Consider the following 24,055-nt stretch of genomic DNA (forward strand, 5'->3'; position numbering starts at 1 on the left):
TCTCAGACTTCTCCAGCACAATTTCGATCTGTAAAATGAATTTATTAATTTTAAGTCAATGCCAACATAACCACATTGTTTGATTTAATCAGTATTATTTGAAATAGAAAAGATGTCATGAAATCACTTCCAAATTATGAGACATTTGAAAAACGTAGTGCAGTAATTAATATTTTTTTGTTGAAGTTTAATTAGAGCTTAACTATCAATTACTAAATAATAATTAGAGTAATATTTTAATATTTCCATCAATTAATACACACCCTAGCTTTCTGAACAGTGCGACCCTTGGCTACATCCTTTGTTCCAACCGTTGAGGTCAAGATACCTACAAATATTGAAACAACACCAACTACCATATTAATGCAACTCTTTATTTTCAGCCATTTCACAAAATAAATAAACAACATATACCATTTTATGCTCGAACATTTCAATTATTTACATCTTGTCATATCATAAAATATTGACAAAGCATGATCTAACATGTCAAATGAGTTTATAATAATAATGTACTGACTATTGGAATCAGACTCGTTGACAAGTTTAATGGAAATTACACACGAAATAAAAATATTGTAACGTTTCACGTTTTATCTCCTTTATTTCACATAACAAAAAATATGGAAATCTAATCACACGTACATCTTGTATTTTTTTTGTACAGTATTTACTAAGGAGAGATATCCAATCAGGCAAAAACTGCCGAGTTTGGTCAATAGAGTAAAATTGTGATGGTCATATTTTATACTAATATGCTTACATTAGAATCGAAAAATAAAAAGCAATAAGCGTTAAAGTGTTAAATGGTATTTAGCCATAAATAAATTACTTACTCTTCTCGTTAACAAATCCATTATTTTTTAGAATCTCAGATATCGTCACAACTGTTGTGATGGCTGTAATAAAAAAAATGTAACTGAATGTCAGCACCATTAAATTGATTATATAAATATTTGGGAAAAATAATGAACATTAAATTGATTATATAAATATTTGGGAAAAATAATGAAAAATTATAGGTTCCTTTGTAAGAAAGCTTGGTTTTATGTATTGTTGTAGACTAAATTTAGGCAGTTAGTTTACCCATGCCCAAGGCTGAAAGCTCAATCTCTTTATGCTGTTGTAGGTACCTCTGCATAAGGAGAAAGAAAAAAATAAAGAAAATGAAAACACACACAAACACACCCGTTTAAAATTTTTAACTCTTTCAAATAAAACAAAATTTCAAATAAAGATAATTACTTTACTTGTATTATCATTAGTTTTTTTCATGAATGCACCACACCATTTATGTTAATTAGGACAAACACACACTTATGTATATATGTAGAGAGAGAGGTATAAGTAACCTTAGCAAGATTGACATAGAAGAATAGTGGTTTTTTGGTATTGGACACCTGAATTCTATTTTTCTTGAGATTTTCATTGCCATTGAGATTGACATTGGCACTGGCATTTGCAATGACATTATCATTGGCATTGGTTGCTTGTTTGATAACAGCAGTTTCTCCTTCAATTGTCATTTTCCTTGAATTCACAAATTCCAATATTTCCTCTGCTCCAATTTTTGCAGTTCCTAAATTTCTCTTTTTGTCCACTTGAATTTGGTTAACTGTGTGTGTCTATGTATAGAGGAGAATCTGTTTGAATAACTGGTGGAGCTGCTAATTAGCATTTTGACCCAATCAAACATCTTGACCATGTAGCAACCAACCCAATTACATACATAATAATTATGTGGTTCATTTAAATTATGGGAAGTTCAAATTAAATATTGGATCTCCACTTTGTTAGGAAATTGATTCACTTAGTCCACCAAATTCATATATGTTGTCAATCATTTTGATCAACATATAAAGAAGCTGAGCAAAATGCCACTACTATTAAATGCATATATAGAAAATTTCTCCCCACTTTTCTAGCCTGTCAACGACTGTATTCTTGGATAATAAGGCATTGTTTTTGTTTAAGAAAAATAATCACAAACGTATTTTCTTTCTGTATTTATAATTTTAATTAAAGCAATTGAAAATGTAAGTGATATTTCAATTGCTTTAAAATACTCATACAAAATGATTTATATATGGTATTGGTATGCAGCATGTTGAAACTAACAATGTATCAGACATACCAAAATAGCATTAGAAAGTGATCTCCAGTGTCTCATACCTGTTATCATTCAGGATTGACATCATTCATCGGTTGGTCCTCAGCGATGGCCTCAGCAGGATCGTCATTAGTTTCATCACTCTGATCATCCAAGTATGCTTGCGAGCTAACTACTTGTCCCATCAAGTCCTTGTGCTTCAGATTGCCTAAAAATTTTCAGGACCATGACCAAATGATTAAACTATTGATGCTAGGCTAGCACACACAACAAGCTTAGTATAGTACCCATCCAGAACAAGCATCCACTTGGAGTTTTGCAAAGAAGGGCTTTGACGTGAAACAAAAATCGTTCCATAGCTCTCTTTGTCATAGGAATTTTGCCAGTTATAGCAGTTTGTTTTGATCCCTTCACGGAGATATAATTTTATGTTAAGGGTTCCTCGATAGTAAAGCTATTAGTTAGACAAAAGTCCCTGCAATCCTACAATAAGAGAATTTAAGGAAATAACCTTTGCTTCAGAGCATAGTGTTTGTATGGTTTTTGTTGCTTTCTGCAGCTCTGTAATCTGGAGAATGCCAAAAACTTGTTAGTGTAGACATTTTAAAACGGTTCTAATTAATAAGACTACTAAAAGTTTCTCACCAGGGAAAGTATGAGGTCCTTGTGCATCTGAAACTGAGCCTCTAAGAAGTCAAAAACTGGAGAGAGCTCGATTTAGGAATACAAGAAAACAAAGACAGCACAATTACAAAAACCTCCCTCTAGATGTTATTGAGGCAAACAAAATGTCCAGTATCACTTAGCAAGAACGAAATGGCATGTATGCTGGAACAAAATTTATTATCAAGAATTATAGTAAGTCTACATAAGTATTAAGTATTCATCAGTACAGTGTTCTGTTCCATTGGTCTGTAGTTTCTAGTGTAGAGATCACATCTAATGACAAATTATGCTTACCTTTCAGAAAGGTGTCAATGAACTTCCCTCCATACTTGACAGCCACTGCATGAATGCTCACCTAATTTATCAACGTATAATGTAAATATTCAATTGCTGAATAGTTCAAAAATATTACTCCTAAAAATATTTATGATACCACCTTATCATTATTCCTGCACATGTTAACCAGTGTTACAACCACATTAACAGACTGCAATATTTTGTTCAGAAGCTTCTGTATATCTTCCACTTTAGCACCACCTCTTGATTTCTCTGACTGAGAAATTTCCTTAACCTAAGCAGAAAACACATAAATTAACAATTTGTTTCTCATTCCATATTATAAAGGGTACCAAATTCATTCTTCACTGAGTAACACAGAACCACCAACTACTCACCAAATTGTTGAGTGCAGATATGTTCTCTTCATGCTGCAAGATAATGACATCAGCATCACAATTATTTGATATTTCTCAGCCACAAAAAAATAGGGAGCAGCTCACCATTACTCGGTACCAGACACTCATTGTCGCAGGGCAAAGGCTAGGAAATGTACTGCCATCCTCCATTGTGTTTGCAGAGGGCAAATCCTAATTCAATTGAGATCAAATTCATCTTAGGCTAATATAGTCATTTGGATTAATGGCATTCTATTTTCAATTCAAAGCTCATGAACTATATGGCAGAAGATTATAAAAACATTAACTGAAGCTTTCAGCAGATCCTAATAAATCAATATAAAGACTTGAACAGCAGGCTAGTAAAAAGTGTAGCACAATAGGAAATAGTAATGATTTGAATGTGTTGGATGTTCTAGGAGGAGAATGAAGCAAATATATACCATTCTCATTTACTTCAATAGAAACTTCATCACATGGTTCCAGTTGCTGCTATTGCATATCATTTCTCTAATCTAAGTCACTGGGGAACATGTATTCACAGTGTGTATACATCCATCAGAGTACTTTTGGCCAAAGAATTGGTCTATTATACTTTTTACAACATTCTGATGACATTGTTACTAAACTACACTAGATTGTAGTTTTTGGGAGTAAAGTAGTGATCATTTAATCTGTTTTTGAACCAGGGGAAATTCGCGAATAAGTATCTTAAAATGAACAAGGAATCCTCAAGTCAGAATAGAATTTTAACTCAGTACATTTTGCCATGCATAAACCAAACAACCAATTATAATAAGTTAAGCAAAATTAAAGCTTCTATAAATTCAGAAACCCTAAGACATTGAAACTCATCAATTGTCGATATATCAAAGCTGCTATTGCTGATAATGTAACCTTTTACAATCTAAACACCGTGCCTTTATTTTGTGTGTTTGCAATGTGGCATACAGTCACACAGTTATTTGAAACAAGAATGTATCAGTATTTAGGTTCTTATTTAGATTTATTTGAAAGAGAAAAATGCCATCTTGGACCATTTCAAAGTTGATAATAAATACTTCTGAATATTATTTAATTGAAGACCCTTAAAGCCTCGCAAGAGGATCAGTGCACCTGAGGAAAAATGGAGGAGGCAAGATCGTTTAGTGAATCAGAAGCTGACTGGCAGTTACCCAAATAAAGCCGTAGAATCTTTTGGATCATTTCCCCCTGCAATGACAAGTACAATTAGCATCACTATTTGGAGCTAGTGATTTAGTGAGGTTGCAGTAGTAACTAGTGAATACTCACTTTGGTTTTTAAACTACCGCCAACATCATCCCTATCACACTTGTGAGTCAAGAGCTTATGTGCATAACTCCCAAGTTTGTTGCGAAAAAAAGGAATGATTTCCTTGCTAAATCTTGTGTGAGGATCCATTCCATTTTCACTCAGACATCTAGTAAGGAATGTGTGGATGGATGTAACCATGGATTCTAAAGTCAACAAGACTTCTGAAGCCAGTGTAAATGAAAAGTTTATTGCTGCAAGAGAAATAGTTCAGCAAACAGATATCAATTTTTTTTTCTTTGTTTTGGTTTAAAATTGAAGAGACGAGTGAAACTAAAAACTTACCGACATCAAAGACACTTTCAAGAAAAAAATAAGCACCAGAATATAAATAGTCCATACTCCCAGGTGAAGGGATCAGTTGCATTCCTTGGAATAAACCCTCAGATATTTCTGTTGGCTGGAAGGCTTTAAGAAGATCTAGTAGGGTAGAATTCTCCTTCAGAAGATCTGGCAGATTAAGCATCTGCGTGTATTTATTAAAAAAAACAAGAGTGTCATCAATAGTTATTTGGAAATTGGAAAATAATGCAGCTCCGCCTTCAAAACTAATAGTACAACAAAATCAAAAGGCAAAACAATCTATATTCAAAGACTGTATCACCTTCCCAAAGCAGAGAAGCGTCTCTTTAAAAACTGAAACAGAAGTCAGAATAGGTGATACTGAAACACATGTATTTACTATCTCCGGATTTGCAGCCAAACTAGACTGGGTTATCCAGTGTTCTTGACATATTTCAGCACCTACAGCTTTATTGTGTCAGACATGAATCTCTAAAGTTGCCAACTAGCTAACAAATTTGTGTTGCTAACCTTCTCCAAGAATGTGTACCGCCCGATCAAAGTTTCTCCTAAGGTACAAAAACAAAGGTCGTATCCTGCTGAAGAATTCAGTCAATTTCATTCCCATAAACCCAGATGGAGCACTGAAGCTTCTTGCTAAAGTTTGTTTTCTTGTGGGACATAAGAGATCCAGCTTTTTATGAAGATCACACAGGAGATAGAGATGTAGTGGCAGCTAATATCATGCAACAGTCAAGTGACAGATATTAGAAACACATTTAGGAGTCATTAAGGTTAGAATCAGGATCTGAAGTTGCAAACTAAAATTACAATAACCCTTTATATGCTCAATTGATTAATTATAATACTATGATTTTGTATCTTTGAATGATTCTTTCAGGATAAGGCATTACAAAACACCATCTTCCAACTTTACCTGAATCTGGTGCTTCTTGAAATAAAAAGCAAGATCACAAGAGTAATACGTAGATCTGAACACATTCCAAATTCCAATATGAATAGTCCTCTTGTAACAATATAGTGGGGTTTTTCTAATGAAAAACCCTAGTTTGGTGGTCGATTAGCCTAACCCCGTCTTTACATCAATAATTCAAGAAAGGAAAACAGATAGTTTGCCCCAGTTGCCAATGCAAATAACAGTATCCTCTGATAAATCATTTACTTTAGAACTACTAGTGTATAGATGTTTTAACATCCTTAATATTCTTAAACATCCTTGTCCACTATAGTGTGCACTTGCTTATGCAAATGAAATTCATATGTGCCAAGATGATCCCATGATAGGTGTGCACCATGTGTATGTGTAGTTGTGTACTGCGTAGAGAAGAGAGATATACCTCAGCAGATGGGTCTGCACAGCATGAACTTTGATTATTCTACATAAAAGCAAGAACAAAAGGAGAAGAATAAGCATTAGAAGAAACACATATTCATTGAAGTCTACCTACCAGTGCCAACTGCCAAGGAACAAATAACTTGAGGACATGCAGCTAAAATATATCTGCTCTATTCCTTCAATATTATGGAAAACATGTGTAGGAACATTTTAATCTATTGTGAAAAAAAGACAATCCAGAAAGCAAAAAGTCAAGGATGGTGGAAATATAATAAAATTGTGACCTTATGATCTGGTCAATTGACACTAACAAACATGTAATGAATAAAACCAATTTCCCAGAAAACCTACAGGAATTGCATATTTATATCACATAATGGATATACACCCTCCAGTATGATAACCTGATAGCACCTTTAGAGATGACATTTTTAACATAGTGCATAGTTAACTAAAAGCTTCAAAAGAAATTTGAAAACTTCAACCTATGTTGGAAGATATAAGGACACAGTTTCTTTCATATGGATTAATGTGTGGTGAAACAAGTGTTAGAACTTAGAATAAATTAAAGAGGCGAGGGATAGAATGGGTCAGTTCAGATAGTATCAATGGCAAGTAATCTATCAAATATGTTTTGGAATTGCGGCAACTTTTAGGTATTCCGATCAAGGGCAATGAAATTTCAATTTCCTCAGAGAGCACCACATGTACAGATATTCGAAGTACCATGTGAGGGGAGGTTAAAGAAAGAAAATGGTTCTGCATCATTTTACCTTCATCTAAAATTACGGTAGTCACTTGCTTAGTTCGATAGGCAAAACAAGTTAGCTCTCGAATAGCATACAGATATCATGGGATGATTGCAATTCATATAATGCTGTTTTTTCTCGATGTATACCATGTTTAAGTGTATCATAAACAAGTGACATTTCAAAACAGGCATGAGAATTTCCATGGGGTGATAACTGTAATCAACATCATATTTGCTTGCATGCAGAATATAATATGCTGCTACTAAGAAAAAATGATACTATCCACAAAAAATCTATGTGAAATCTTATTTTTGAAACTCAGCTTCCTGATGAGGGAAGGACATAAGAAGTTGATAGCAAACAATCAATTATCAAAAGGTTAAAATCTTTCAATTACCTCCACAAACACTTCCTAACATACTCAGATGCAATCTAAAGCCGAAAATATATAAGACTTGAAAGTAGGCAAGACATAAACGAACCTCAGGACATGCAAGTATGGAAAGGCAATCAACTGGAAGTGGCCTGAATTTGTGCATTTGTGCATCTAAACACTTCAAAGGTGCAGATATTTCAATATTTAGAGGCATATTAGATTTTTCAGCATGACTTTCCTCAGATGCAGATTGTTTGGTCTTCAAGGACGCCACAGATGCATCCTCATCCGGAGTTCCTTGGCTCGGTATGCTCCCTGCTTTCCTCCATACATCAACTAATGTTGGCTGCTTGAGTTTTTCCTCAGCATTTGAACTGGCTGATGGAGTCAAGGACTTTCCTTTGTGTTTCTTTTGATTTCGGGACAAAATTTCACCCCCTTTGAGACGCTGGCTAATCTTTTCCAAGTCACCCACAGAGTCAAACTCAACAACAGGTGACAAATCCGAGTGAGGACAGAAATCAGGAAGAAGTATTGGGTGTTGTTTCAGAAAATTGTCCAATAAATATTCAATAAATCTGCACCATCAAAGCATAGTCAGACAGTCAATAATCATGTTGTAATTAGCAATATGACATCATTTGTAAGTAGCAACTCAAGGTTCATTCATAGAAGATGAATTTCATCTGCCATATAGATTGTTATGCTGTAACAGGGGGGAGGCCACTGCCCACCTCAGTCAAGCTCATATCCTAAAGCATTTTTAAGTTGTAGTATGAAAATTCTAGCTAGATGTTTATTGCAGGGTATGCCTTTGAAAAGGTTACGAGAACATACACTAGGTTTCTCAAGCGCTTTAATAGCTTAAGTACTATGTCTTCCTTCGTTGCTTGGCTTATTGTCTCACATCCGTTGCCAACTTGGGTGGAAAACACATTTAACTGCACCAAAATGAAATTGGTAGGAAATGCAGTTTAGCAGAAATAAATAATCAATTTAGAAACCAAATCTCACTGATGAATTGCTTATTTACCAGTTCCCTTATCCAGTTAGCAGCATAATAAAGAGAGAGAATACAAATCTGCTTTTGTTTCACTGTCAAAGGCTGCCATAAAATTTCAGATAACAGCTGCAACAGACAAGACCATATAACATCAGAATATAGTTTGCAGTAAAGTAGTGACCATATTAATCCTTAGCTCACAGCTTATGAAGATTGAAGGCAAGGTGATACAGGCATAGAAAATGGAAGGTCTATGAATTTTAGGATATACCAAATTTATGTAAGGTATGGAACTCATATAATATATACATTTTTGCATTTACATGTTATTAATGATGCAGAAGAAATTGAGAAGTGTGGTATTGTAATATGAGGAAACAAAAAGGTATTTCCTTTATGCATGATTGCAAAGCATAACTGCAGGAGATTTTCCAAATAGGTTAAAACCTTACAAAACCAAGAAAAATAGCATATTGACTTTGCAGTCATACGTTTTACATTAAATACTGCAGAGTGACACTAGGCCTAGACTAATGCCGTGGCCTCAAGAAGCCCCTAATATTGTTGACATAAATTATGGAATTAAAGTGACAAGAAGTTGACATGTATCATGTGATGCAGTAAAGGATAGAGACATACAGGAGAAAAGACTGTATTATTCACAGCAAAAGAGTCTAATATATATAGGGAGTAGAAAGCTAAGATTACTACTAGGTTAAATATATTCCTAAAATAAGAACAGATTAATAAGGAAAACCTAGAAACAAAAATATTCTACAACAAAATTAATTTCTGTTTATCAAAATAAAGTCCATTAGCATAAGATTACAGCCAACCTTTGTGGATGGAAGATTGAAGGGGCAACCAAGAAGAGCATCAATGCCTCCTAGAGATCCTTGGTTGGCGATTCTCTCAACCTGACAAATTTTTCCTGGAAACTATGACGTTTGTACCTTCAGTTTAACTGACTGTTTAGATGAGAAATTACACTTACCACAGAAAGTAAAACAAACTTTGTAGGGAGAATTTGTAAAGGTGAAGAGGATCTGGGACAAAAAAAAGTTACAGAATTCAGTGGCCAGTCTATATGTCATTGACAGGAACAGAGGAATATTATCTTATTTGAGTCAACTTTAATGGAAAGATACAGGATCAATGTTAGTGAAAAATCCCGCATAAGCTAAAACCAAAAATGAACATCATAGAAAGAAAGCATGTCATCTTTCTAACACACAACAGTCATGAACAGACTTTTTCCAAAAGAGCAGAAAACCAAGAAGGTGGAGGATCCATTATCAATTATAATCCTCAAAACCTCTAATAGAATATTAATCATTCCAATCCGAGTCTTTCTTTTTTTAGATACACTTGATGATGCAGGCTACTCATAATCATATCAAGCATCATGGCTTCAGCAATTTAGCAATTTCCATAATTGATTTCTTCTAGTAAGTAGCTGATAACTCAGTCTTGTTGTTAATGTTCGATTTATGTTGCTAAAGAAGTTCAATTTTACACATGTAAGCCAAAGATAGTTTCCTCTCACACCCCTATGGATAACATAATCACCCCCACAGTTGAATGATATCCCCGTTATAAATACTCTAGTATGCTGCCCAATGCACATCTACTTGGACTTGAGTTCTCTTAGAATTGATGGCCAAACACCTTTCCCACCAGTAAAGTCTCAATACATAGAATCATTGCTTGACTCTTAAGTTCCAAATGAGGAGGTATGTTCAAAATTTAATGCCATTAAGAAAGCTGGAAAGGAAAACCTCAACCAAAAAATCACAACTTACTAGTTACAAGAAAATGACTAATTACCTAAACAATGGAGAAACAAGTGGCACAATGTTTAAGCAAACGGGAGATATATCACCATCAAGGTTCATCCACAATTCTCCTGCACCAATAAAACAGGCTTCGGTAAATAACTTCCAACGTTAACCTAATTATACACAAAATTAGACCAGCTTAGCATTTTGAAGATGTAGCAAACAGAACTCTCTTACCTTCTAAACCATAAGGCATGTCTTGAACAATTAAGTTCCCACTATCAATATCAGATAGATAAATTGACTCAAATTCCAAAACTTGTTTGCCAACCCTAAAAGGAAAAATAGTCAAACTTATGGCTAAAAGAAATAATACAGCAGAGTAATAGCAAAGTAATTGTTCCGTTATACATTCTAACAGTAAGAGAAACTAAAATAAGTCATAATGAAAATCTAATCAAATTGGAAAAAAAATTTGGAACTAAAATAACAAGCAATGTATGGATGCATTTTTTTCATGCCTATGTTTTCCTATGCTTTCTACTCCGTGTGATTTTACTATTTACTTTTTATATCTGTTGTTAATCTTACTAGTGTAATTCATAACTTTATCTTGGAGCGAATGTCAGAAAGAAATGTTCTAGGTAAAGGTAGGTTCCTCCAATTGTTCTTTCAACATTGGATGGAATAATTATCATTTAAATGTGTTTATGTCAAGTGGTTAGAATACATATTTAAACTTAATGAATGATTTTGTTGAAGGCCAAATGCATGAGATTACTGTGGGCATGAGATGACAGAAACCCTAATCAGGTTGTTCTATAAATTAATAGCTAAGCGAGAAATTCTGAACATGAGGTGCACATAATGGAAGCATGATCAAATAACCTAAAATAGTTGGAATAAAGTATCAAATAAGTTGATATAAATTGTAATGCAAAAGAACAGCCTCTACAGTGCCACACACCATTCCATGACAGCTGGGTGAAGACTTCTGTTTTGCAACGTTGTAACCAGTTCTTCATAAAACAGAATCAATGGTAAGGGGAGCTGCTTGCAAGAGTCTAAAGACAATTTCAAGAGCTCCACTGCTTCCTCATAGTTTGACCTCTGCAAAGAACTTTTATTGATGAGTCCACCATACACAGTATCAAAAAAAATCTTTCAAGAGAACTGGCAGAAAGAATCATGACACAAGACCACAATAAGTAAAGAAAAAGATTGATGTATATGGATGAAAAAGAACTTTTGCTTTTAGGCTGTCCCCAAGTTAACAATTATAACAAAATCTTAGCATAACAACTTATTTTACCACACTTCTGAAGCACTTACTCATGAAATTCCGATATCAACAGAGCAAGCGATTGATATATTCTACTCCCTCCGTCCCAAGGAAGATGACCCCTTCCTTGGGCGGCACGGGTTTTTATGCATCTTTATTTTGTGTGTTAACTGGAGAGAGTAAAGTAAGAGAGAGAATAAAGTAGAGATAAAGGTGTTTCCATTTTTAGTAATGGGTCATCTTGGTTGAGACAAACCAAAAAGGAAAGTGGGTCATCTTTAGTGGGACAGAGGGAGTACCTTATTAGTTTAAGAAAAAGAAAAAAGTAGTGATATGATCATACATAGTTAACAGTTAAGCATCTTTATATACATATCACCGTTAGTGTTAGTGTTTCTTGTTAGATTATCAACACACTTGACAAGAACAGGATGACTGTAGTGACTACATCACACAGGTACGTCATAAGCTTAAAAATAAAATAAGTATGTCTGGGATTATAGAAACACATTACATGTGATAAAGGCGGAAGAGAGACGTTATTTGTATCTGCAATGTATGAGACTATCTTAAGTACTCCTATCAGGCCCATCTTCTTGTACAACAGATCTGAGTTATTGATCTGAAACATAAAAGGACTTCAGGATAGAACCCCATGAATATAAGTGAGTTGAGTACTAGCAAAATAAAGAAGATTAATTGACAATTAATATAAATGTTAGAATCTGGAAGGAGGATGCTAGATTGCCTGTTTCCTCAAAATCATTAGAATTTCATTTGCTATGGAGCATCCATAAGGTTGTGGGCAAGATTGAGCAGAAACTGCGAGACAAACAAAGATTTCATAAACCTGCAACATGAAAGTTATAAATTAAAAGTTTATAAAGATTAAAACAGCAAAGAAGGATTATCGTACGATTCGTACCAGCAGAAGTACAATGAACATACCTTGTGGAGGCTCTCAACATTGAAGACCTCCAAATAATCCAAGATGCCTGGATGAGAAATTAATTGCTTAGCAACATTCTTATAAGTTTTATTTCTACCAAAGAGAAGACATATGCATACCAGTTAAGTGAGATGAAAGCGAAGTTAACTCCTGGGACTTCCTGGAGGCCAACTTGACCAAGGTGTCTAAAGCAGCGCTTACCTCATGGCAAACGCCAGAGCCCACATGGGTTAGTAATGCTCCCAGAACCTACAAAATATCAATGAGTATGGCTATGACTCTGAGCATTAAGAAAGGAGCTATTTGTCTCAAGCTTCATGAGAAAAATAGCCAATCAAACTATTGAAAGTCAACTCACTTCTTGTCTAGAAAAAGCATCACTAGATTCTTCAAACAGAAGTATATAAATGTGGACGCCAACTTCCTGGGCTCGTTGTTCTTTGCAGGCCAGCAAGTATGCAGATAATGACAAAAATGTGGCAAGATAATCCTAGTGTATATCAAGAACAGCATCATCAAGTGAAAATATTGATGAGTAACATAATTAAGGGACCACCAAGATGCCCAATTTAGAATTGTTGTTCTAGTGCTCCAATACCTTCGGCAAATCCTTAACACTGAGAATGCACTGATCAAACATATGATCTTGAAGACAACCCTCAATAATTTTTTTCTTGAATAGTTTTTCAACACTCTTTCGCAAGGATTCACCATTCATGAATACAAGAGTAAGCAACCATATATCTACCACCTTGTGCTCTCGAGCTTCCTCCAAACTTTTCAGTTCTTTCAATAACTCCATGCACAGAATCTATAAAGAGCAGTCCATTTGATTAACAAACATACTTGCAGATTGTCCTGATGAAGAAAAAATATTACTACTTGACAAATGTAATATAAAAACCCACATTGTTAAAATGCAGACTAGATCTCAGGGCATCAAGAATCAACGCTTTTGAGTTATCTACAATATATTTTTCTTTAGATTTGCTGTGTTGTGATGTTGGTAAGTGAGGCGCTCCAACAAATTTCAGCTGTTCACGTATCTGTGAGATTATTCGCCTGGCATTTGATGCCTTTGCAGAAAGCAATACAAATCTCAGTAGGTATGGAATGTGCTCCGTATCAATTGTCCTTATGCAGGATAATGCTATCATGATCACCTTCAAAAGTTCAAAAATAAGAGACCAAAATACATAAGAAAAAGGGCAATAGGTAGAGAATTTGAACATGATAGTATGGAAAGAAACTAGCACGATCTAAAATTGTCAGCAGGTACAACTCACAGATTTACCTGTTCTTGCAACAGATCATCCAAATTGAGATTGGAAAATGAATCAAGAACAGGAACAATAATGGAAGAGTCCTCCTGGAGCATTTGTTGAAGTGAATTCACTAGGGTTTCGTTATTCTGGTCACCTACAATCTCAGGCAATGAACCTATGATCTCTTTCTTCAAATGATGGGGGCAAATAGTTAAAACTTGTAACAGTTTCTCAGCGAAAGCCTCAGAGTTTACAAGGAAATCAAGCCATCGCAACTGATTCAGTATCAACCTTGCTACATCCTCCTCAAGATGCAATGAGTATGAGCCACGAGCACTAACAAGAGGGTCCACGTCAAAGAATTCAGGAAGCTTCTCAAGCAACATGTCTAAAAGGTCTTGCTGGATCGATTTAACCAATAACAGCACTCGAACTAGGCTCTCACTTCTCGTTGATCCAAAGCCATCGCGCTGACAAGGTAACAACACCCTACATAACAAAAGGTTACACATGTTAAGTTACTTCCTCATAAAACTATAAGCAGAATATATACAACTGAATGTGATATCAAGAGAGAGAAAAAACTATATGTTTTTCAAAACTTAATATTAGCTATGAGTGTGGAAAGAAATAGCAGTTCAAAATATAGGAGATGCACAGCATCACACTCGTAATCAAACAAATTGAGTAGGTACTGTTTGTATAAGTTGATATCCACGACTTATATATGCAATTCCTCAAATCCTATATCAAATCACCGAGAAACTAGTCTGTGTAAGTCTCAATTCCAAAAGAGTTGAACGAATTTTGAAGGTTAGCAAACATTATGTGGTTTCAAGTGGTATACGACAACGTATAGTCCTAATTTTGCTTCGTCTTCTTCCAATCTAGTCAACCTAAAGCATGAATGGAAAAGGTAACGGTGACAAACCGTCGGAAATTAGAGGTGGAAGAAATGTAAACAGAGAAGCCCTGGAGAAAGAGGGAGCGGAGGGAGGAATCGGCGGAGAATGCTCCGTGGAGTCGTTGGCGGAAGGCGTAGAGATCGGAGGGGAGTAAAGGCGGGCCGGTGGGGTTGATGAGCGTGCAGTCGGAGTCGGCCAGCACGGACGCCATATTGTGAAAAAGAGTAGACTGCGTGGTTTGGGGTTGGGGTGAAGCAGGAGGTTCATCATCGGTGGGTTTGAGGAGTTTGGTAGGTTTGGGGGTGGTGAAGGGGGGAACGAAGGGTTTGGATGGCCGTTTGCGGGAGAGCATACTGTGTGTGTGTGTGTGTGTGTGTGTGTTTTGATGGCGCGAAACCTTTTCTAGTGTAAACCTCTTAATTTCGGAAGCCGCACTAATGTAGTCAATAATCCTTCGTTCATTTTTCAAGAAGACTAATGTTTCACCCGCAGAGCACATTATATATGATTTGTAATGATAATGGATATTTAATCATAAATTACTTTATATTGTTGATAATTATAATCATAAAGGAAAAAATAATAATTATTGGTCATAATTTTATACCTCTTGATATATCCAATATCCAATACTTGATGAAATGTCGCACATATATTCAGCATCAAAATTAGTTTTGTACCATGTCAATAGAACCGCAGGATGATGAAGTTACTGACAAGAAGATGCTTCCTCATATCCTTTCGAAAGAGCATTCCAACTAGTAACTATTTACAGTAAACTTAAATTTATTGAAAGCATTCCAACCATTTCCACGAAACTCAAATCCATTTTTGTGTAAAGGTCACATTAAATATGATTTTATTCCGACTATTTACACTAAACTCAAATTTAAAAGAATATTCTCTATATTATGCAACTTTTACTCATAAAATTTGAAAAAGTAGCACTAGGACTAGCCAAAAACATCATCAAGGCTTTCCCACAGCTTGCCACATCATCAGGACTTCCCACAGCCCAATAATAGGCTAGCACTAGGACTAGCCGACGCCCTAGTCATCCTGAGAAAAAAAACACCAAAAATAACAACAACGAAATGAATTAGAGAAAAAAATACATAGAAAAAATGAAATGGGAATATGATATTTTAGAAAAAATAAAAATAAATAAAAAATCAGCTAGCCGCTCTAGGGCGTTGGTTTTTCGTCCGTCGTTCTAGCCTAACGCCCTAGCCGCACGCCGGTGGCTACGTCGTCGGCTAGTCCGTTATGGTTGATGCTCTTATGGTTTTGGACCTTTTGGTTTAATGTAAATCTAAAAATAGGTATTTTTTTACTCAAAAAAATGAGATTGGTTTTGGAGTACTATTGAAGCTAATTACCTATCTCATTTTATGTCTTAGTATACCATTGAAGATGGTCTAAAAGACCAAAAAATAGGTATTTTTTACTCAAAAACCAATAATGGGATTGATTTTGGAGTACCGTTGGAGCTAATTACCTACTCATTTTAGGTTTTAGTGTACCATTGGAGATGATTTAAGCTCTACATCAGTTTTCTTTCGTGTTCATATACATTACTCCCTCCGTCCCTAAACATTTTTCACATATTTTCACTACCGCTTGCCCAACAAAATTTGCACATTTTACTTTTTAATATTTTAGTAGTGGGCTTCATACTCCACTAAATCATTACTATTTATATTTTATTATAAAACTAATATTTAAAGAAAAAGACTCACCTTTCACTAACTTTTTCAAAAGACTTTTTATTAAATTTCTTACTATCCGTGTCCTATCAAAATATGATAAAATTTAAGGGACGAGTTATATTTCTCTCAACTCTCATAACACTGCACGGATCATAAATTTCAAGTCGCGGTCCCTGTTAGTGTTACTACGGAGGCAAGGAAGTAGGTTAGCAACCAACCTATCTCCCGCGAAACTCGATTTGACATTTATGTCTAATTAATACTACGGAGGAGTACCGTAGTGGTAAATGATTTTCTCAATTAAATCAAATTTTGAGAAATTTCTGTTTTGTAGTACCAATCATATGGAATTTGGATGAACGTTGAAGTTTGCATTCGTTAATTTGTCATGATAATTGATACTCCCTCTATTCCGTCAGCAGTTTCATCGGCGATTGGCTTACAAAAAGGCTGATAAAACTGCCGATTACGTAGGACATATTTATCCTATTGCAAATAGCCTAATAACATTTTAATTTCTCTGACCAAATAGAAAAGGTCTTATCAATTGTATATTTTTCCATTCTACTTATGTACGAAGAGTGATAATAATTTAAATTTTATAATGATAAAGAAGTCAGTTTTGTCTAAATGATAAGATAAGATTCCAATTTACTTGAAGTTGTAGGTTTTGTAATAAAACATGCGAGTGACTGTGAATTATGCTTAACTAAGCATGTGAGTGGGTGTGAAATCCAATCTTAATTGTGCTTAGCTTAAGCATGTGGGCGGAAGTGAATTCCAATCTATATCAATTGATTGTTTATTCATTTTAATTTCGAGAAGGCTGTTAACCAAATACGAGTACTACTCTAGTAGACCGTTTATCACAAATTTGGATGTTGGATGTCACTTAAAAAGACATTCATACAAGCCATTTAATTGGAAATACATAAATTAGAAATGCAAGAGTTTTCGATTTAATTATTTGATGGTATTAGTAAGATTATTTTATCCTCCTTTTGGGTATTAATAGTAGACCAAAAAATTACATATAATGAATCAACTGAAATGCTAACAAATACTCCCTCCGTGCCCACAATAAAAGTCACATTTTGTCATTTCGATCCGTCTCATAATAACAATCACACTTCACTTTTTACCATAAATAGTAAGTAGGTCTCGCATTTCACTAACGCACTTGACTCACATTTTACTATAAAACCAATATAAAAAAATGGGTCTCATATTTCACTCACTAATTTTTTCAACTCACTATTCTTCACTTTTCTTAAAATCCGTGTCCTAACTCCTATTGGAATGGAGGGAGTATATACATGCATTCACATCAAGATGAATAAGTAACTCAAATATGGTAACTAGGGTATTATTTGTCCCATACCAAATTGGGTGCATGATTTTGGCATTAAGAATGTACGAATGGAGTAATTTCGTAATATGCTTAATGTACATATTGATACCTAAGTGAGAATAAATCGCTTTGGATATATTCTTCTTCGTATCATATTTTCGTATATATTATGAATGATTGAAGTTGGCCACACATTGTGACATTAGTATGCTATAATTGCACTAGATTTTCAAAGAAACTATATTAGTCAAAGGAGATTAATTGATTGAATATCGTGTAGCCGCACATGGGATGGGAGGTGTGCGGACTTTCAAGATTTGCTCTTCTAATGATTTGGTTCTCAATCAAGACCTAATAAGGAGTTCTTCCACGTGTATTTATTAATTTAACCACAAATAATTGGAAAAATCACGAAATCTAATTAATTTTGTAATATAAAAAAAGTTAATTACATTACAATTTTAACCTTTTTTTATAAGTTGTCTCATTTTTTTGGTAGTTAGAGGAATTGTGTGTGATGTGGAGAGCAAAATCCAAGTAACTTTTACAAATTTGTATATCACTTATAAAATTATTAATTTTAGTAGTATAAAAATATATAATGAACTAATTAGGCTAAAATATTTTGGCTTTTAAATCATACGGCACTACTATATATTTTCCCCACAAATATGAATCAATTGCACAATTAAAAATAATCAGAATTATAATATAATTATGAGATCGACCATAAATTAACCAAACTTCATAATCTTTCTGGTAATCTGGCATATTTTAACATGGATGGAGTAAGTCATAAAAAATTATGAAGATTACCTTGGTCTCCACACAAGTATCTACATTCAAGAAGCTACGTGTGATTTCCAGTAATTTAATTTGTATTTATTATTATGTGTTTGATAAAATTTGTACTTTAGTGCAAATAAAACATGTTTAATCTTATTTGGTCAGCAAACTAAACCAACCATGGTTGGGATTAGGGTCTGGGGAGATTAATTAAATTCGGTAAAACTGCGTCAAAAGTGTATGACTTGTTAGTGCATGGAAGGTTAATTAAATTTAATATTGTCACAATAACACAAATCGTGATCCTTATACTTTGAGAGGAGATACGATTAAAAAAAGTCTTATACGCAACCGGCTATTATAAATTTATAATGGAGTACTGTAGAAAGAGAAAACTATTGAGTCCAAATAAGTTCGTTTCTTTTGCCCCAAATTAATATGGTCATATTTGTTGCCTCCACTATTTAGAAATGCTACTGTGTGTATTACTCCCTTCTCCGTCCTTTAAATTTTATCACATTTTAATCGGGTAAGGGTTTTAAAAAATATAATAGAAAGTGAATTGAAAAGATTAATAAAAAATATGTCCTATTTTTATATATTAGTTTTACAATAAAATATGAGTTGAAATGAATAAGTGAAATATGAGATCCACCACTAAAAGTGGTAAAATGTTAAATGTGACAAATTTTATGGGACCGATGTAAATGAAAAAATGTGACAAATTTTATGGGACCGCTTTACTCCGAGATTAATTTGTCACGAACAATTAGAGAAACGCAAGGAGGTATATATCTTCTTCTAATTATTTCCTAGTTAGGTAGTGGCATATGTTAAATCTCCATTGCCTGGCTACCAACTTCCAGTATCACGCGAAGTTGGATGAAAAACACAAAGCGTTGGAGAAAGAGAAGCTCGAAGTTGAAGCTAGAAAAAAGGTGCATAAACATACATGAATATACCCTCTCCTTCTTGTAGGGTTATGATCAATATAGCCTACCTACCAGATTTTTTTATCAATAAATACATTAAAAAATTTCACTATAATGCATGTAAAATATTAACAAAATTGTGTTAATACTCTTATGTACTTGTATTGAAATATTCATGTCATTTTGTTGATATAAAAAACCACAAAAATTATCATATAGTAATAACAAAATAGTGATCTTACCCCTTTATTGATATTTTGTATATTATTTATTGAAATTCGTGAGCTTTAATTGTAGGACATTATTTATCATCATATATTCAAGAAAAACATAATTGAATATAATTAAAGCAAGATCTTCGAACAATATGTATTTCACGTAAAACCATAAACATAATAGGATCGAAATGTACCTTGACGATCCATGGCGGAAGCGATTTGGGGAAGGAGGAGGCGATTTCCTTGAACTATCTTTGATGTAGAGGCGCAGCTCCAACTCCAAGGATTTGTTTATCTCTCTTTCTCTCGTTTATGTGTTCTCGTTTGTTTATCTCTATTTCCCTCGTTTATGTGTTCTCTGTAATGTGTGTGATTTGATGGGATCACCACACTTATATTTATAGGCAGAGAGAGGATAAACCCTAATTATCAAACATTAATGCACTTTCCATCAAAGTGGCTATTAAAATAATTAATATAGACGTTTCTTATTGACCAAGAATATAATCTTCCATCAATTGATAATACTAATCGATCACAATCAATTCTAATCAAATCGTAATAATATGTACGAAAGTTTATCTCCTTAATAGCCAAATAATGAAATATTTATTGCATAAAGACTATGCAATTAATCAATCTATCTATATATATATATATATATATATATATATATATATATATAAAGTAGGGGTGAGCAAAAAAACCGGAAACCGAATATCCGAACCGAACCAAACCGAAATTTTGAAATTCGGTTCGATTATTTCGGTTTTTCGGTTCGGTTCGGTTCTGAAAATAAAAAAATTTCGGTATTTCGGTTCGGGCGAAGAAAAAACCGAATAACTGAATTTATTTAATTATTTATTTTATTATATATATGTTACTATTATTTAATTATAGCTAAAAGTAAAAGCCCTAATTGGAAACTCACGTTTATGAAAAAAACCGAATAACCGAATAACCGAATTTAATTAATTATTTATTTTATTATATATATGTTACTATTATTTAATTGAAACTATTGAAGACATTTTGGTTGATGTTTTTTATTGTGGAATGTTGATTGCATATTTGTATTTGTTGGTTGATGCCTTTGATGGATTAGGGATATTATCATTTTTATCATGTTATGTTTTGTAGGTTGAAAATTTCTAAGTTTCTGTACTGTTTTCTTTCTCTCCAGATTTTCGGTTTTTTAATTCGGTTTTCGGTTTAAGGTTTTTCAATTTTTCGGTTTGTTATATAATTTCGGTTTTTTGGTTTAGTTCAGATTTTTAAGTTCGGTTTTCGGTTTCGGTTTGGTTTTAGTTTTAGGCGAAATTCGGTTTTTCGGGTTCGGTTCGGTTAGGGCGAAAAACCGAACTGAAACCCGAATGCACACCCCTAATATAAATCCAATTCATTCCTTATAATTGGAGAAATATAATATGATTATTTAATTAATTGATAGTCAATTAATTAGGGTAAAATATGTCTTATACAAAATAAATGTATTATACTAAAACCCAATTCTATTTAAGATTCTATCACATGTCACATATGTGAGACACAAAACTTACATTAATTTCATCCACTCATCTCAAAATCTACCTTCAAGCTCTCCGGCTTCAAGCACTCCACTTTCAAGCTCTCCACCTTCAAGCTCTCCACCTTCAAGCTCTCCGGCTTCAAATTCAATTGGTATTGTATCTCCTTCAGATGCTAGTGTGCCATTACATAAGGAAGAATTGATTTATGATATCGAAAAACTTCATCATGATCCTATTAGAAGAACCGATATAATGAAATATCCTCCAAATGAGCGAGATACAATTAGGAGGGCTCGTTTTGAAGAAATGAAGACTTGTCGAAAAATAAATAGATATAATGTAGTTTATTTTTGTATTTTGAAATGTATGACTCTAAAATTTGTATATTTCAAAATATATTGCTTTTAGTATTAGTTTTTATTTTTGATATGTGATATAATGATTTATCATATGACTCGCACCCCGAATATAAATTCCTGGATCCGCCACTGATTGTAGGAAGAAGCAGCAGCTATCAAGGGAGTTGAGGAAGGCCATGGTGTACAATGCAAAACCAGTTCCTATGGTCCTCAAAAAGGTTTTATAAATTTATTTAGCCAACCATATATATCTTCCGATGGCGCAAGCAAAGCTGCTGGTAGTTTAATTGGTTTTGGTGGAATGCAGCTGCCACTGACGCAGCCTAAAATAACGAGGAGCTGCGGTGATGCATGTGGGGAACGAATTGGCGGGCAAAAATCAAATGATAATAATCAACATTAAGATAAATAAACCCCTTTTAAAGTTGTACATTTTTCACTTTCAGCATGGGATTGAATTAAAATACATATGGTGTTTGTTGAATAAAAATCATACTGTATAGTATTGAATAAATAATTTATTTATTTAAAAAGATATGTGAGACAGTTAGAAATAAAGGGTTTAATATCCCGGAATCAAAGGACTTCCCCTCTCACCTCTTCTCTTCAAACTACTACTTCTGCTCCTCCTTTCCCCATCGCCTCCATCAAATTACTAAGAAGAATTTACTACTTCTTCTTCGCATAAACCACCACCTCTACGGCGGCCCCGAGGCGGTTCCCCACCCACCTCCCGGCCGCCGCCACCACCACCACTCTAGTACACCTGATCACCCAACAAGTGAAAACGAAATTGCGACATTGGGCACAAGCGGTAGCATGCTCAGTGATGCAATCCCCAATTAGAGGCGGTGGCATGGATTAGACTATTTATTCTAGCCAGGCATAGACAGAGAAACAATTCAATTCGAGAGAGAGATTACACGATCTACCTCCCCGGAATGGCAGGCTGAATCGGCCGCAGCCTCATGCTCCGCCGCTCGATCGATTGATCGCCATTAATGATTGAGATTCGAGATAGTAAGTATTTCCTTCAACGTGGATGTATTACTCCTACTAGAGAATCGATCTTGTTGCAGCTACTGCTGCAAACGTTACGTCAATGTTGTTCTTGAAAGTGAGAATTTGATCTCTTTTTTTTTTCAATTTTACAGATAGATGAGAATGTTCAATCGATTTGTTTCCAAATATCTCTTGATTCATATCTGAATATGATTTATTTCCAATGTTATTAGCTTTTTTTTATAATATATTGCAATGATTTTATATGTGCATGGACGACGGAGGGAGAGTGGACCCGGGCCCCAACAACTTTAAAAAATATATGGAGGTATTTTTAATTTTTTATAGTACTCCGTAATAATTTTATTACTACTACTCCGTCCGTTCACGCTTTCTTTTTTTAACTTCAAAACTTTCACTCTTTAATTAATTCACCCAACCATTTTTTCTCGATCTAATTAAATATTCAATTCTTTTTCTCTCTCTATTTAATACTTATACTCACATTTTATCTCTTCAATTAAACACGATAACCAACAACTTTTAAAATCACGTGCTGATTAAGAAATGTATCATCATAGCCGGGACGGAAAGAGTAGTATAATTTTAGTATGAGTTCTACAGTTATATGTATCTCCCTCACATGTCATGTCCACTGTCGGATCATGAGTAAAACCACATCTCACATTTAGACCATTTTTAACGCTATTGTAAAACATAAAATGTAGTAGAAAAATACATTCATGGTACTGCAAAACCAATCCTATTATAGATTTTGGTAGAAAATATACATATCTTTAAGTTTACATTAAAATTATATCAAAATTTATTACATTCAAGTTCAAATTATTTTATATTTATTAAAATAAGAAAATGGAAGTAAGAGGGAAGGAAGAGAAGTAAAAATATACAGAGATAGAAAACATATAAGAAGCGTAGGCGGATAGGAGAAGAACACATAAAAATAACCTAATTTAATTCTGTTAATATTTGGTTAGTAATTAATTAATGTGGTTGGCTCATATTAGTATAATACACGTTTCATTAATTAGTTAAAAATACTACACTTTTTTCTAAATTAAAAAATACGTAGTATAATATTAATTAGTTATGCCTATTAATATTGATTAGTTATGCTTTAATAAATTACTACACAATTTGGTAGCTTTTAATTTGCAAGGGAGTGTTAAGGATTGGTTTATTTTAGTTTAAAAGTTGATAAAATCTTTAATTTAAATTAATATTTTACCTAATGCCTAATATTAAACTAAATATGCTATCAAATATAATAAATAAGTTAAACATTAATAATTAAAACAGTACCTATTTTATATACTTGAGGTATCTTTAAATTGAATTTAATTTTGAATTTTAGTTATTTTATGTGTACGTTATAATATTTTTTTAGTATTTTTATTGTATTTAAATTTTCTAAATT

The 24,055-nt window shown here is 33.8% G+C and overlaps 2 protein-coding genes across 5 annotated transcripts; both read right to left on the bottom strand.

Annotated features, from left to right (window-relative positions):
- Positions 1-248: 248 nt before the first annotated feature.
- LOC121776874 (uncharacterized protein At2g34160-like) lies at positions 249-1,526 on the bottom strand. The gene is made up of 4 exons (XM_042174028.1): positions 1,353-1,526; positions 1,087-1,135; positions 837-899; positions 249-328 (listed from the first exon to the last, which is right to left on the bottom strand). Exons 1-4 carry the CDS (start codon positions 1,524-1,526, stop codon positions 249-251), a joined length of 366 nt encoding a protein of 121 aa, XP_042029962.1.
- Positions 300-15,171, bottom strand: LOC121777249 (Fanconi anemia group D2 protein homolog). 4 transcript variants are annotated; one of them, XR_006045448.1, is made up of 34 exons: positions 14,758-15,171; positions 13,856-14,315; positions 13,470-13,724; positions 13,160-13,372; positions 12,920-13,051; positions 12,681-12,810; positions 12,561-12,607; positions 12,361-12,462; positions 12,127-12,234; positions 11,298-11,440; positions 10,568-10,662; positions 10,380-10,458; positions 9,547-9,598; positions 9,389-9,469; positions 8,583-8,678; positions 8,387-8,490; positions 7,656-8,127; positions 6,423-6,461; positions 5,596-5,800; positions 5,387-5,526; positions 5,068-5,248; positions 4,744-4,976; positions 4,567-4,662; positions 3,556-3,642; positions 3,451-3,483; positions 3,213-3,347; positions 3,071-3,131; positions 2,756-2,811; positions 2,622-2,678; positions 2,398-2,518; positions 2,173-2,318; positions 1,087-1,135; positions 837-899; positions 300-328 (listed from the first exon to the last, which is right to left on the bottom strand). XR_006045448.1 is itself a non-coding variant. In XM_042174437.1 (32 exons), the coding sequence occupies exons 1-31, from the start codon at positions 15,081-15,083 to the stop codon at positions 2,179-2,181; spliced, it is 4,479 nt and encodes a 1,492-aa protein (XP_042030371.1). In that variant the 5' UTR covers positions 15,084-15,171; the 3' UTR covers positions 917-1,135; positions 2,173-2,178. The 4 variants fall into 4 exon arrangements, 2 of the variants coding, with proteins under 2 accessions (XP_042030371.1, XP_042030372.1); XM_042174437.1 differs by lacking the exons at positions 300-328; positions 837-899 and having other exon boundaries at positions 917-1,135; XM_042174438.1 differs by lacking the exons at positions 300-328; positions 837-899; positions 1,087-1,135 and adding an exon at positions 1,532-1,655.
- Positions 15,172-24,055: the final 8,884 nt, after the last annotated feature.

The sequence above is a fragment of the Salvia splendens genome, chromosome 18 (assembly GCF_004379255.2).
Source record: "Salvia splendens isolate huo1 chromosome 18, SspV2, whole genome shotgun sequence".
NCBI lineage: Eukaryota > Viridiplantae > Streptophyta > Magnoliopsida > Lamiales > Lamiaceae > Salvia > Salvia splendens.